Source organism: Nelumbo lutea, chromosome 6 (genome assembly GCF_056320005.1).
Source record: "Nelumbo lutea isolate HS-2025 chromosome 6, American lotus-T2T, whole genome shotgun sequence".
NCBI classification, from domain to species: Eukaryota; Viridiplantae; Streptophyta; class Magnoliopsida; order Proteales; family Nelumbonaceae; genus Nelumbo; species Nelumbo lutea.
Window position 1 is genome coordinate 23,899,428 of NC_142689.1, and position 16,374 is coordinate 23,915,801.

At 35.0% G+C, this 16,374-nt stretch overlaps 1 protein-coding gene and 2 pseudogenes across 3 annotated transcripts; 2 read left to right on the forward strand and 1 right to left on the reverse strand.

The window, feature by feature from the left end:
* The first annotated feature begins 245 nt into the window (after positions 1–245).
* Positions 246–1,328, forward strand: LOC148847967 (arogenate dehydratase 3 pseudogene; annotated as a pseudogene).
* Positions 1,329–5,730: 4,402 nt separating this feature from the next.
* On the forward strand, positions 5,731–9,720 carry RS41 (RNA-binding (RRM/RBD/RNP motifs) family protein). 3 transcript variants are annotated; one of them, XM_088948131.1, is made up of 7 exons: positions 5,747–5,940; positions 6,886–7,029; positions 7,800–8,143; positions 8,370–8,482; positions 8,589–8,824; positions 9,031–9,297; positions 9,471–9,720. In XM_088948131.1, exons 4-7 carry the CDS (start codon positions 8,387–8,389, stop codon positions 9,499–9,501), a joined length of 630 nt encoding a protein of 209 aa, XP_088804257.1. In that variant the 5' UTR covers positions 5,747–5,940; positions 6,886–7,029; positions 7,800–8,143; positions 8,370–8,386; the 3' UTR covers positions 9,502–9,720. The 3 variants fall into 3 exon arrangements, with proteins under 3 accessions (XP_088804256.1, XP_088804257.1, XP_088804258.1); XM_088948132.1 differs by having other exon boundaries at positions 5,846–5,940; positions 7,584–8,143; XM_088948130.1 differs by lacking the exon at positions 7,800–8,143 and having other exon boundaries at positions 5,731–5,940.
* Positions 9,721–14,418: 4,698 nt separating this feature from the next.
* On the reverse strand, positions 14,419–15,227 carry LOC148847969 (protein translation factor SUI1 homolog pseudogene; annotated as a pseudogene).
* Between the last annotated feature and the right edge of the window lie 1,147 nt (positions 15,228–16,374).

Genomic DNA, 16,374 nt, shown 5'->3' on the forward strand with positions numbered 1-16,374 from the left:
CGCACAGAGCACCAAGCAAGGGAGCAAAAACAATCCCTCTGAGATGTGGGCAACCTCTTATTAACTCTTTCAAAATTAGAAAGCTCTCAAACAAAACCTCCCTAGTTGTGTTATTGATGGTAATTGCTTCATATGGATAGCATGAATAAACAGCCTAGACCTAACCGACTGGTTATCTATTTATTTGATCACTATAAAAACCTGAACAGATACAACCCACCGCCCCAATTACCATCTCCTCCCACATGCTTCTCTCTTCTTCTTCCCTACCTTCTAAGCAGGACTCATGGCCTGTGCTTCCCCATTTAAACAGGTTGACCAGCATAGCAAGGAGAAACAAGTTACGGGTTTCCCTAGCTCAGATCAAGAAACAGCAGACACAACATGTTTTGATTCTGAACTCACTAAGTGGAGCAGTAAGCACCACCACAAGTACAGGAAAACTCCGGGTGGCATACCAAGGTGTTCCTGGGGCATACAGCGAGTTTGCAGCTAAAACTGCTTGGCCTGATTGCATCACTGTCCCTTGCAGGGTTCTCACTGATGCCATAGCAGCTGTTGAGACCGGCCGAGCGGACGGAGCTGTTCTTCCGGCCGAGAGCACCAAGGAAGGGACTGCTCTTCAGAACTATGGTCTCTTGTTACGCCATGATGTGTCCATAGTGCAAGAATTGAACCTTTTTGTCCATTATTGCCTGCTGGCAATACCTGGTGTGAAGAAAGGAGAGCTTAAGAGGGTGATCAGCCACCCCATGGCACTAGCTCAGTGTAATAGGACCTTGGCACGGCTTGGACTTGACTGTGAGTCTGTAGAGGACACAGCTGGTGCAGTTAAGCTTCTCCTCTCTCACAAGATGCTTGACACAGCTGCCATTGCCAGCTCACGAGCAGCGTCACTTTATGGCCTCAACATCCTTGCTCATGGATTGCAGGATGAATCATGGAATGTAACCCGGTTCCTAATTCTGTCCAGAGTCCCCAGAATTCTGTGGGAGAACAGATTTAGAGTTAAAACCAGCATGGCTGTTGCCCACCACAATGAGACTCTAACTCTGCTTCTTAAGGTTCTTTCTGCTTTCTCTTCACGCAATATCAATCTCACCAAGCTGGAAGTGAATAATCCCTCCAAGGATGATGGGCTTGTCATGATGTTGGATGTTCAAGGAGGATTCTATAAGGAATTCCCCTGTGTTCTTTATGTTGATTTTGAAGGATCAATGGCTGATCAGAAGGTGAAAGATGCCATAGCTGAAATCTCTAAGTCACCTGTTTTCATTAGGATATTGGGTTGCTATGCTGCTGATCCTAATATCTATGGTCTTCAGTAATCCTATTATATGTGCCCTTTTCCTTCAATGATTTATTTCGATTAGATCTGATTTGGAATTTATTAATATAGGCTAGAAAATTTGTGTTTTGGTTTCAGAATCATATATTTTTCTGTCAGCAGAAGTTAACTCCTAAAATAGTCTTCATATATTTGAAGGATCAATAGCTGATCAAAAAGTGAAAGATGCCATAGCTGAGAACTCTCATGAGTTACCTGTTTTCATTCGGATATTGGGTTGCTCTACACTGCTGATCCTAATATCTATGGCCTTCACTAATCTTATTATATGTGCTCCTTTTCTTTCCATAATTTATTTCAATAAAATCAGATTTGGAATTATAGACTACTATGCAAATACCATTATTGTGGTATATACCTATAATGGTATTTTATAATTATAGATTACCATTATTGTGGTTTCAAAATAATCTATATATATGCTATCTATACTATCTATACAAAGCAAGGTGGTCCACGCCACATAACCTCTCCTTTCTCTAAACCCCTCCTTGCTCTCTCCTTTCTCCATTATTACCCCCTTCCTGCCCTGTTATATGTTAAACTTTGCAAAATTAATTAGTTAGTTAATTAATGTTAGAAATTCATAATACTATTCATTTAATTACCATTTATAATAAATTACTAATTTTCAATTTTAACAATAATAACTGTAAAATTAATTACAAGAATATTATACTTAATTTATAATAACAAATTATAACATTATTAAAAATCTTAAACAATAGTAAGCTTAGCATAACATCATAACTTAAATTAAACATCAATAGCAATTTGCTAAATACATTAAAATTGATTTAAATTCAATTTTAAAATAATGAAAAATAAACGCAATAAGCTGGGTTCAATATGGGTTTGCCTTCACACTTATTTTTAATAACAAATTCTAACATTATTAAAAAATTTAAACAATATTATATTTAGCATAATATCGTAATTTGAATTACACATCAGTAACAACTTACTAAATAAATTAAAATTTAATAAAGGTAAAAATTACTGATTTGAAAATGATTTAAATTCAATTTTAAAATAATGAACAATAAACACAAATCGGATTCAGTATGAGTTTGCCTTAACCCTAACCAGACCCTCCCATGCTTCTACTTGAACCCAACAGAATGACATACAATTTCTGAACCTGACCCAACCCTATAGGGGTTCAACTCTGTACCTACCTGACTTTCATCCGTTTCAATTGCATTTTTCTATAATACATTTAAAAACCCAAGTAAAGATGACAATCTAACCTGCCCCCACCCTATCGAGGCAATTGTTTTAACAGTTTATCGGGTTTAGGATGGATTTCAGGGAAGCCCAAAACTTGGTAACCAAGGGTAGGGTGGGGTGGTATTTGCCCCAATGTATTAAAACTGACTTAGACCAAAACCGTTTTGGGTCTTTTGGCCACCAATTTTTGGATCAATGATTCGACCATCTTATCTAAACGAATGACCCATTGTAATTTAAAAAATAAAAACAACTAAAAACCATTGTTTGGGTTTAATAAGTTGATGGTTTGACTGCTCGGGTCAATGGTTGCTGACTAAGTCAACAGTTTTTGACAAAGGAATATTTTCAGGGGTGAAACATAATTGGTTGCCTGGATGTTTTCTAGGTTGATGGTTCGATTGTTCGAGTCAACAACAGTTCTGAAACCATGATTAATCTAACTCACCCTGAGCTTGACACTAACCTCCAAATAAATAATGTTTGTGATATATTAGTTTATATTGTCTTTTATATTGTATATATAAATATTATAAAATGACAACTATAATATACATTTGTATATAATATTTTATATTTCTTGTCATAAACTATAATATTTTATATTATGTATTGTATGAAATAGACTTTATACAATACACAATCATGTATAATCCATGGTTTTTGAACCATCATTAACTTGGACAATCAGACAATTTGGCCCGAAAATCATCTAGACAACTAGTTCCATTTCACCCCTGAATCGTTCCTTTGCCAAAAAAACGTTGACTTGGTCAGCGACTCACTGACTCGTATAATCGAACTATCAACCCATTTCAACTCGAACAATGGTTTTTGGTCATTTTTTGCTTTTTATTTTATTTTTTTAATTACAATAGGCCATTTCTTCGGATTTGATGATTTAATCATCGACTTGGAAAACTAGTGGCCAAAACAGTTCTGGTTCCATGTTGATTTTTAAAACATCGGTATAATCAACCTCAATAAATATTTAATGAAATTCAATACAGCTTTATCAAACAATGCATACCACAAAAATAATGTTTTCGATGGATTTAGTGTGACTTAACCCAATAAGGAATAAGACTCCTAGCTCAACTTCTTATAACAAAACTATGTGAGTCCTTACTAGTTTATAAATATTTACATGGTGTGTATCTTATAATTTTTATATATTTTTATAACTTATTAATTAATTTTTTAAATTACACTGAATAACAAACACATTTATTATTCAAAAAATAAAATTTTGTTTACAAAATAGTTGAAAATATAACATTAACGTGAATCTATCAAGTACACTAATCTACATTTATATACAAAATGGTTTCTTATTTCAGAAAATTTATAAAAATATGTGTTAATAAGGAAATAATTATTTAGCAATTAAAAATTATGAATTTGTTTGTGATATGTATCTTAGAAATTTTAACAGATTTGTTATATTTTAAGTTAAGATTATATATTTTTATATACTATTAATTGATATTTTATAATAACACATTTATTGTTTTGAAAAAAAATAAAATATTGCTTAGTTTAGTTAACATTTTATTAATGTTGAAAAGTAAAAATCATAAAATAAAAAATTGATATAATAATTAAAATATAAAAATTGCATATGTTTTGTATCTTGGAGTTACATAGAATGGCTTTGAGCATGCATTAATTGTAAAAATCTATATAATATGAGTATTGGAGTCTTGAATGATTCATTATTGATAAAATTGTATATCTATGCACTCAACTATATTAATTACAATATATTTCTTTATATATATTAATATTATTTATATTTTTGTGACTATTTTGACCTTAACTTTGTGTTATTTATATATTTACATTTAAGTATTTCCATATTTTTTTATCAATAACAATATATTTCAATATTAATACGTAGACTGTGTTTGGTTACAGTATATTAATCTTATTTGCACTACTAAAAATACATGGGAATGAAAATTCTGTTTTAGGTTTTACATCATTGTATTTTACATGGTTTTCAAAATCGGACCAAACCAGAAAATTGGGAATCAGTGACCGGTTCCGTTTTACCCTAGAACCATTATTTCCCTAAAAACCATTGATTTGGTCAGCAAACTGATGACTTGGGCGATCAAACCATTCAACAGTTTGTTTGGTTTTAATTTTTTTATTCATTTTTTACCTTTTTATTATTTTGTCAAAACAGATCATCCGTTCAGTTTGAATGGTCGAACTATTCGACTTGAGAACTAGACCCCTAACCGATCATTGACCAATTCGATTTTAAAAACTTTGGTATTTTAGGTTGTATTACCTCATTTGTGCTGCAATCAAATAAAATAATTAAAAATTGAAAGAAAAATAAATCAGAATTTATACCTAAATCGTTTTCTTTTTTTTTAATGGAAAAAGGTGAGCTACATAAGCCGAGGGGTAGCTGTTCCCCTTACATCTGCTTCACAAATAAAAATAAAATCACATGTCCCTAATGATACATATGCTTGAATCTGATATTAAGGTTAAGAAACTCAACAAAATTTCGACATTCCCTAATGATACTAATTAATCTCCATGGGTGAGATATGACCATTGAAACAATCAATAACTAGTTTAGAGTCTCCTTTGATGGTGATTTGATGGTCCCTATTGTGATATTAATAGCCTCCCATGCAGACCACACTTTCTCAAGGTTGATTGTCATGATATCAATCCCAATTGTGCATGGGTCTTGAGGATATAACCTTGACGGTTCCTTGGATTATAAATCCAAATATCTAGAGTACAAAACCTCATATTTTATATCTATTTGCACTGTTCATACTTGCATTTGTACTCTTGCCAATACATATTCATTTGAATATATTTTTTTGCGCCCTTCCTCTAAATTATTTACTCAAAGAAAAACTCACATGCGTATTTGTCGGATAAAGAAAAGTCTTGCATGCGGAGGCGCTTCAGATTCGTCTAGGCTGTAATGCTACACGTGTGGTTTTGCAGTGATACGGTTCTAGTATCAGGCAACACGTGGGCACCCGAATTAATCGACATTTAATCTAACCAACGGTAAGAACAGGCGACGCGTCGGTTTCGGTTCTTACCCACCTTGCATCCATACCCGATTCAATGGACTCACCGTGACAGGAACAGGACCCTCTAGTAGGAAATCCGGCCGTTCAAAACTGTGCTGCACGTGAGAAGACCTTGACTCCAAAACAATCCGGTCATTTCATTTCCATTTCCTCGGAATTATTTATTTACATGTTTCACGCCAAATCTTCTTTTGCTCTGTTTCTCTCCTAAAACTTTCCTACTTCTTATTCTTCACTCTCATTTTGGGGCTTTTAGGGTTTCTAAATCTCTGGTGACTAGCCTTTGAGGTAAGATATGTGAATCGAAATCCTTTTTATTTGCGATCTTGAATATAATAGCGGTTGTTACTTGCAGATCTGACGTACAGCTTTCTCATCTTGCTCTGAGATTTCGCTTTCCTTGATGTTAGATCTACTTTTTACGCTTTTGTTCTTGATTCGACATGTTTCTGGAATTGGTTTTTTGGTTTTGATTCCATGTTCTTCTGGAAAGCGTTTTGTTGCTCTTCTATTTTTCCTCTTTTCATTTCGTCGTGGAAAGAAAAATCCTTCCATCTAGTTCCCAGTTTGTGAAAATTTTGGCTATTATCTTAGGAAATTTAATCTTTTACATATACAGACTGTTAAAAACAAATATGTTCTTCCTTCTAAAGCGAAATTGTTCTGGTCGGAATCATCCTTGTCTCGACCTCATGGCTATGGTGATCTAACTTGGGCTTTTTAACCTCGAAAGTAAATTATTTGTGATTCTTCTCTTGTTTTTCTCTGGTACTTGCCTTACTGGTTTATTTGGTTGATAAACTTTACTTACTTTACTTGCTTACTGATAACCCTGTAATAGATGATGAAAGCAAACTCCTTGTCTTGGTTTGAGTTATCTATCTGGGCAATCTTTGTTAAATTCCCTGAACAATAGCCTAAATTGAAATATACCTGGTTATAGTTCTTTTTTTTTTTTTTTTTGTATTGAGGTCCAAGTTACTTTTGTTATTTTAGAATAAACTCTAAAGATGGGTGTTTTTACTATTTTATACTGTTTTTTCCCATCTTTGATTAAAAATATGGCAACGAGTTATGCAGAACCTTATTGAACATTCCTTTATCTCCATTTGTAATACAGTGTGTGTGTGTATATATATATATATATATATATATATACACCTTCCCATATTTACCTTTCATTGATCTTCAATTCTTAAATTTACCTTTTTTATTCTTTCTGCTACATTGAAGGTCCTAGAAAAACATCTGTTCTTTTGCGCTTTGGGAAAATGAGGCCCATTTTCTGTGGCAACTTTGAGTATGATGCACGCCAATCGGATCTTGAGCGACTGTTTGGCAAATATGGGAAGGTCGAGAGGGTGGATATGAAGTCTGGTTAGTTGATCTACCATTTACATCTCTCTCCCTTTCTGAAGGCCATTGTTCTCCAGAAGCTATTATTTTGCATTGTTTTGCTGTTTGAGATTCGTTTGTTTATTTATTGGTCATTCTTTGTTGCTCCTCCCCTGCCTCCTTCCTTCTCTTGTCGTGGTTTTGATGTTGAAATTATTTTGTTACTTTTGTAACAACTAAAGAAATATCAATGAGTATAGTTGAATCCCTTTGTAATACATGTACTTAGACCTTTGAGGTATGATACTTGGATACCATGTGGATTTGGCATTGATACAGCAGAGAGATACACTTACACTAGAAATACTGGACATGGATATGCAAGTGATGATCATTTTGAAGAACTGTGGTATCATATGCACTCATGCTTATAGTGAATTGATTTATTTGGTCTTTAGTGGTAGTGTTCATGCGTTAGTTGAATTGCAACCAAAACTGCCTATAATACATGCATTTGACATGCAAATTGAGGGAAGGCCATTTCATGTACTACCATAATTTTATATTCCAATTCTACGTGGCGGTGGGTCCTACAGAAACAAAGTGATTCTGCGGTGGATAAACTGTCAGAAAGGTGGTAGCTTCTTGCTGCATTGATTCTTCAGTTACAAGGGTGCAACATTGTCTGGACTTTACACACGGCAACGGCAATCCTCTTTTCGAGATCTAGTGGGGGTTCAGGATATATTTAAGAAAAGCAAGTCTGTTTTTTGAAGTGTAGGCCCCCATACTCAGCAATTTCTTTGGCGCAGGATTATCTTCGAACATCCATGCTCTTCCTGGATGATGGATGGGCTCTTCTGCATTTTCTTTCCTGCCCGTGCCCGAGCTTCATCTTATTGTGTTTTTCAGAACTGCCGACCTGATCTGCAATGGCACAACCACTCTACATTTCCCCGAGACACCATTGCCTTTCATCCCTCATGACCTTGGCCCAGTCTTCAATTTCAGAAATGTCTCAAGGTATAACCCTTGCCGAACTCGAGGTCAGAAGCAGCAGAATGGATGGAGATGGCACTCTCTGTTCGGTGACCTACCATGAGAACACCCACTTTTGGATTCTTGTTCATTGACATCATTTAATTCACCACACAAGGTCTGTTTCTGAATTTTCTGAGTCACTTAGTTTGTAGCTTTCACAGAGATGTGCAGATGTTACTTTTATATTTCTTGACAACACTTTCATATAATTCCTGGAGCCGGCGAAGCCATCAGATTTTCGGGAATCCTTTGACGGGAGGATTCATAAAATTGTCTTAACGTTTGGTTGGTATATGTGATATCCTTGAGATCTTATTATTCATTATGGTTGTGGGATTTAGGGTTTGCTTTCATCTATATGGATGATGAACGAGATGCTGAGGATGCTATTCGAGGACTTGACCGGTCAGAATTTGGCAGACAGGGGCGCCGCCTTCGTGTTGAGTGGACAAAGGTTGTGAGCTTATTCTCGTTTCTGTGTTAGCATTAGTTTAGGAAAATCTGTTGAACCTGTTAGGTTAAGACATCTAATGTAAAGCTCTTTCAAATTTGCATTGCAGCATGAGCGTGGTATTAGAAGGCCAGGTGGTTCAAGAAGACCTGCAGCCAATTTGAGGCCAACAAAGACCTTATTTGTTATAAATTTTGATCCAATACGCACTAGGACAAGAGATCTAGAGAGACACTTTGATCCATATGGAAAAATATTGAATATAAGGATCAGAAGAAACTTTGCATTTATTCAGTTTGAATCACAGGATGATGCTACCAAAGCATTGGATGCAACAAACATGAGGTCTTTTCTCCCTCTTTGTTCCTGCATTTGCATCAAATAAGGTCTTTGTTCTGCTTAGAAGATATATTTAGAATCTTAATTGCCATCTTGGCTTTTCCATATTTGATTTCTGGAGTCTTATAAAAAAAATTGTGATTTGCCTTGGAAATAATACATTACTTGGCTTGACCCCCGGTAACATTTGTCTGTTTAATTTGGGTGCACAGCAAATTGATGGATCGGGTTATTTCGGTAGAATACGCAGTCCGAGATGACGACGAAAGAAGAAATGGCTACAGCCCTGATCGTAGAGGTCGTGATAGGTCTCCTACTAGGAGCCGAGATCGGGGGCGATCACCGAGTCCTTATCGAAAAGAAAGGGGTAGCCCTGATTATGGCCGTGGCCCCAGCCCCAGCCCATATGCCAGGCCTGAACCAAGGGGCAGTCCTGATTATGGTCGAGCAGAGAGCCCAGCGTATGAGAGATACCGCAGGTATGTATTGTTGTCAGGAAAATCCCTCTGCTGTGCCAGTTTATTCTTTTATATATATGATATGAAATTCTTATCTTTTGATGCCTTTTTCTGCGTTCTTTCGCTTTCTGGTTTTTACTACTTGAAAAGAACACAGAAAGATCATTATTTGATCTATTCTGCTTGTTTTTCAGTCGGTCGCTCCCAGCAGAGGAGAGATCATGATCTCAAGAAGCAATGCAGTAGAGTGGCTACAAGGATTTTGTGGGATATTGTTTTCTTTACGCATCTTCTGATAGGGAACTTAGCATTTTCATTTTTATTCTGACTATTGTTGTAGGAGTGAACTGTGAAATATACATCTAAAACTGCTGAAATAGGTGCTAGGCTGAAGGAATACTTTTTTCTATTTTTGGCAAGAAGACTGCAGATTATGTTGCTCTTTTTCTTGTGTGGTTAATTTATGCCTTTGTGAAGGGTCTAGATTGTTGACTACAAATACCTCAATTGATCCGGGTTTGAGTGCATTTGAGTCCCGTTTAAAACAGGGTTGGGATTTCAAGGAAAAGGTAGAGAAACCTATACAAGGTTTGTAAGGAACGGGATCTCACACTTGGGCTCCTCACATGCACATCCACTGTGCATTGGGAACAATTCTCGTTAAAAATAACTTATAAGCAAGGTTCAAAATATTGATACGCCTAACGGGCGAATCGATACTCCTTTTGGTGGTTTTTTTTTCAACTGGTTCAGGGGAGTTGGAGGTCTTTGCCAATCGGTCTGACCATAGATGCTCATTGTAGATGCGTATGGTGCGGTATCGGGATCAGTCGATACGTGTTGATACTTTGAACGATGCATGGTAGGATGTGCGTGTGAGGTGCCTTATGTAAGGAGCAATTCAGTCTTGTTTTTTTACTTTTTTTTTTTTTTTTTTTTAATTTTTTCCCTAAAATCAAATACAATCGTAAGGTCTATCAAATTTGAGGCTTTATTGGGTAGTGCTTATTTTATTAGTGCTTAGAAGCAAATGTTTAAAAAATTGTTATGTATCGACTTATACGAATTGTATCAGGAGCACCCTGATGTGCCCCTATAGAAAGTGTATTGGGGTTTTGACCGGCTTAGAGGTGGAGGAACCCCTTGATTTGGATTTGAAATAAAAAGTAAAAAAATAGTATCAATATTGTTCGATATGCCTCTACCTAGGGGGTGAGCAAGAACAATTGAAAAATCAAATTGATTGAAAAAATATATTGAAATTGAACAAAAAAAATTGGTTAATTGAATCAGTCGGTTTGATTTTGGTTAACCAATATAAAAAATCAGTGGTTAATTAAACCGACCGGTATATATTTATATTTATATATTATATATATTTATGTATATTATATATATTTTATATATCATAAATTAATATATAAAATTTATAATTTATATATAAATATATATTTATGATTTTTATTATATATATATATATATTTATTTTTATATTATATATTATAAAAATTAAAAAACCAATAAACTGACGAACCGAATTGATGTACTAAACTAGTCACCCAATTAACCAATTGGCTTTGTTTTGGTTTTAGATACTGATTTTTCAATAATTAGTACTATTGGTTTGGTTCCAAAAAATATCCACGGTCCGTGAGCACCCCTATTGGCGTATTGGTATTTAGAACCTTGTTTTGGAGGTGTTTTTTTCAACTCTTTATTCTTAAAATAAGCAATTAAGAACTTTAATTATCACTTTAATTTTTTTTCAACTTTTTATTCTTAAAACACATTTAATATTCGGGGCATTATGTTGTAGGGTTTTTATCGTGTTTTGATATATGGGTATTACCTAATAATAGGTCAAATGATGGGGGACATATTTATAATTAAGAAAAACCCAAAACAAGTGCTTATTTCATAAACACTAAGGCCATGCTTGAGAGTGCTTAAGAACAAGTGTTTATTTGGGCAATTAAGCATTTATTGGTATTTGAGAAAAAAGCCTAAAATAAGTGTTTATTTTAAAAATAAGGGTTTATTTTAAAAATAAGGGTTATTTTTTAAGCCTGATTTTCCAATTTTTTTAAGTGTTTATATAATAAGCATTTATTCATATTTTTCTTCCAAAATTATCCCTAGTTAAATTTTAAAATACCACTTATAAAATTATCCCTAGTTGAAATTTATAAAAATACTTTTATGAAAGTACATTTAAAGTAATTTTCTGAAAACATTTTTACAAAAGCACTTTTAGAAATATACTTTTATGAAAGTACTTTTATGAAAACACTTACAAAAGTACTTTTGTTAAATCACTTTTACAAAAGTACTTTTATGAAAGTATTTTCATAAATGTACTTTCTTAAAAGTGATTTCAAAGAGTAAATTTTGAAAATTTGAAAGAAAATGAAGGACAAAATAGTCACCAAAACTTATTTAAGTGATAATTAGAGAAAAAGACTACCAAACGCCTAATATAAAATAAGTACTTATTTTTTAAAATAAGCATTTGAAAAAGTTGGATGCTTAATGCAAATAAGTGTTTATTTGAATAAGCACTTATTTTTAACTTAGGCACTCCCAAATATTGCCTTAGACTTATTTTTAAAACACTCATTTTTAAATGCTTATTTTCGGCTATTTGTGGTTAACAGAGATTTCCTTCCCATTCCAAACTTTTTTGATATTTTTATTAAAAGAAAATCGACACTTGGAGTTTATGAAATTAATTTTGCTGTGTGGAGAAATTCCATTATCATTTCAACTATCCAAATATTGTATATCAACCATGTTTTCGTTCTTCTCGAGCTGAAGATTATTCATCGGTGGAGGAATAATCTATTGTCATTGCAGATGAAAAGATTACTCACGGTAAAACTGAACAGTAGGGGAAAGGCTGAACATCGGTGGTTGTAGGATATTGGATTGAACGAGGGAGGAGAAGTGAGAAAGAGGCCTAAATGAAAACAAAAAGAAAACTGGATTTGGAGTCAAACTGGTAAATGGGACCAATGACGTGTTCAATTATTATTGGTGGGAACAACGATGTGAGCTCCTCATTTATGGTGTCTTGTAGAGAGTTGTTCCTATGTTTAATTAAAATAACACAAAGAGAATCAGAATAGTCAAACCAGCCTCATCTTTGGCAAGTGATTTGATTAATATTTAGAGAAATTGTGAAAGAGAGAGTTTAAATACAATTGTGAGAGTAGTACACAAAGAATTCAAATACAGCTTGACGGAGTTCAAGTTGGACTGTAACATGGTATTTGCTGACTTTGTACAGGTGTCCGAATGTTATTGAAGACGTTATCTTGCCAATGGGGTGGGAAGCTAGTTGCAGAGGACCAACACAAGAACAAATGTTCAGATTACATCTCTGTAGCAACTAAACTGATATACTAACAAAGCTGATCAATTGATTCTTTTCGATACCATTCAATCTCTGCATCTGGCAAAAGTTTTCAATCAAGTCTCATTGAAATAGACCTTTATGCCCCCTTAGTTTTTCATTAAGTCATTTACCCACACTGGGTATGGGTAAATGTATTTACTTGGATAAGTGTTTTTCAGGAAAGATTTATGTGGATAAATGCATTTATTCATGTTCTTTTATTTTCCATGTAAATAAGGCAATGATAATCTTATCCGTAAAAATTCTATTAAAAAGGGTATTTTCAACTTTCACTAGTTCTCACATAAATCTAAAAAAAAAACATGAGTTTCTTAATAAACGCCATTGCTGAAAGGACTAAAAGCCCTTTTGAAAGACTGATTGTCCGTGGCCCATGTTTGAATAGAGTTGGCAACGCCACTGCTGCTCGAATCTAAGCTTCTTTTGAAAAAAGGACAAAAAATCATTTTATCTTCTAGACTTGGGCGTTGACTGCCGTTTAAAGAGATTGAGTAGCAGAGGTAAAATAAGCTGATTGTTTAATAGGATTTACCCAATCAACTGGGAACAACTTTGTTGGTTCATGGAGGGGATTGGCGATGCTCTGTTGGGTGGACAGTGGTTGAGCATAGCTTAGTTCTTTTGTCTTCATCGGCTGAAGTGGAGGAGAAGAAAGAGAGAGAAAGTGGGGAAGGGAGGAAGAAGAAGGAATAAAAAGAAAAAAAATGGAAAAGTGAAGTTTTTGACTTTTTATGATTCAAATAACCAGTTTCTGTGGCACAAAGAGAACTTGGTTTTTGAGGATATAATAAATTGCTACTTACTCATTAGTTATAAATTCAGGACACCCACAGAAGCGTTATTTAGGACACGCTATTTCACCATGAGCCTACAATTCCTCCTCTGCAACTCCACCGTGCTATTCTTTTTTTTGTATGGATTTTTGCGTGGAAAGGTGTTTTGAAAATTTGAAGAATAATAAAGGATAATTTAGACAATTTAACCATTAATGGGTGACATAATACTATGCTAATATTCTTCATGTATGGCTATGATAAACGTTGAACAGAATTCTGATGAACAGGAGACCCGGACTCACTGAAAGGAGCACTACCTACCCATAACCACAAGACATTGCAGCTGTACGTCGGATACATCTCCCATGTTATTCCTGGGAGGTATTCCTAAGAGGTATGGAGAGTTGTTCTCTTATTGGTAGAGTCTGCGAGTAGCAGATGCGGAGTCGTCACTCAATGATTGTCAGATTCACTCAAGGATTTGCTGTGTTCTACACGCATGGCACCCGAATCATAAAAATCTCTCCTATATTTTTATTTTAGCAAAAGCTTCCGCTAGATTTTTAAAACAAAAACCTCCCTTCCATCAATGTCCAAGATGAAAAATACTAAACGGAAAAACCATTTTTTTCCAAATACCTAGTTTACCCTTTTTAAATTAGTTTGCATATATTTTTACTGAAATAATAACGTTACTGACATATACTCTTTCCTCTCCCGTCGACCTTTTTACCCTTGAACTCCATCGTCTGAAGAATATAGGAACACAACATTGATTTCACCAATCCAAATCCATTATACAGCTCTCTTTTCTTCTCCTCCCTCCTCACCGTCCCTACACAACACACCAAACCGCCATTGGAACCCCCTCTATGTGGAGGCAGTTCCTTGTTGTATTCCAACGCATAAAATTAATCCATCTCTCTCTTTTAACTCCGAGAACATGAAATTAATCCAGCCGTATTCCAACTGAATAGAACATGTAATCTGATGAATCTTTGATTGAGATTTGAGGGACCATACACTACTATACTGGAAAAGCGGAGGTTGCAGGTTAATCATCAGTTTTCTTGCAAACTGCAATGAAGATTGAAGAATGATCATAACTCATAACATAACATAACCTTTCTCTTTCTCTCTCTCCTTTTGGTGTTTGAATCTGACCAACGGTTGTCACCATCGATCTGAGTGCAAACTTGACAGCTTGTCTTCTTCTTTAGGTGACGCTTGGTTGGGAATGGCGACCACTGTGATTCTGACGGTGGTATTGTATTTACGGTGGAGATTCGGGCTGTATGGGGGCAGTTCGATGCTATGTAGGGATAGTGGTGAAATCAATGTTGCGTCCCTCCTCTTCGGACAGTGGAATTCTCTGCTGACATGCGTAAAGTTTGATAACAGAGGGACTGGTCTGTTGCTGCTCAAAAACCATGAATCTTGATATGTTCCTTCTTCACAATTCCGACCTGAACGAGGAATGTCGACACATTCTTCTATTGATCACCTTGAAGTTGAATAACTTGGCCTAGCTTTGGGTCCTAGACAATAGTACCATTGCATCAAAATTCCTTCTTCAAATCCTTGAGTATTTTGAAGTAACTGAATTCCTTCCTCAAACCTTGCACTATTAGGATTTTCTGACCATTTCTCTATTGTATACGCACATGCACATACTCCTTTGCCCCAACGACCAAGTACTTAGCATTTGCTTTTGTAAAGGGATGGAAGGTTGTAGTAATCTAGATGTTGAGTTCAGACATGAACCTTGGATGCTGAAAGTGGAGGACTACAAATGGAGTTTCTAAGGTATGGCCAGTTGAAGAAGAAAGAGATCGACGGGAGAGGAAAAGGGGATAACATGCTGATAGGGGTAAAATAGGTACTTAGAAAAAATGATTAATCAATATAATAATTTTCGTTTTGGTCATTGACAGAAGGGAGGATTTTGTCAAATTCTTTAAAAATCTAAGGGAGGGTTATGCTAAAATAAAACTATAAGGGAGGTTTTTGTATTTTACCCTATTTTAAAATGAATTGTTATCACCACTTTTGGAATTCCCCGAACTGAAACTGAACCAAATCAAGTGATTAACTGGTTGTTCGGCTTTTGTTTTTGATTGGTTTAGTTCTTTGATTTTTTTTTTATTTTATCTATTGATCTCGGAAACCGTTTATTCAATTAGTTCTGTTTTATCTAAAACCTGAAATATGGTAAAAAATCGTTGAAAAAGTCAATATATCGTTGACTTGAGTGGTCAAACCGTTAATCCATTCAATGATTTTTAATTATTTTTAAATTTTCTATTAAAATGAGCCATTCGAATAGAACGATTGGACCATTAACCTAAATGCCGATGTCTAGAATGATTCCATTTCCAGATGATTTTTTAAAATGTTGATGCAAAACACTGTACAAACGATGTGAACACGGTCTGGTAAGGAATAAATCCGATTTTATCTCGGACCTGGCATGGACGTGGAAGTAGAGGTTGGGCTGTAACAGTGTAACCTGCAAGTCGGGTTACATGGTTTCGGGTTAGGGTTTGGGCCATGAAAAAAGTAACAAATTCCCGACCCAAGTTGCATCCGTAGGCAGATCCACCGACACCCTTTTCAATTTTTGCAATTGCAAGAGATGCCGTTGTTGGATTAAAGACGATGCAACTCCGTTTAACAAAAGCATGAGTAAAAATAACACTTTTAAGGAACATATCTAATCTTTACTTTTAAATTTGATTTGATAACAAACTCACTTTACAACTGATTCTATCTCCACCAACAGGAAAGGGAGATGAACCGCCATGTTTGAAACTTGGAACCATCAACTAACAATCCCTTGTCCCCTGTCATCATCATCTCTAATTAAATTTGACTATTATTTGCTTTATTCCTTAGGTGGAGTGGATT

What these genes read in the sequence shown, in the direction of transcription:
- RS41 (XM_088948130.1), top strand. Translation starts at nt 6,924, where the DNA reads ATGAGGCCCATTTTCTGTGGCAACTTTGAGTATGATGCACGCCAATCG. An exon ending in TTGGATGCAACAAACATGAG is followed by an intron (nt 8,825 to 9,030) that starts GTCTTTTCTCCC and finishes TTGGGTGCACAG; the next exon opens with CAAATTGATGGATCGGGTTA. An exon ending in GCGTATGAGAGATACCGCAG is followed by an intron (nt 9,298 to 9,470) that starts GTATGTATTGTT and finishes CTTGTTTTTCAG; the next exon opens with TCGGTCGCTCCCAGCAGAGG.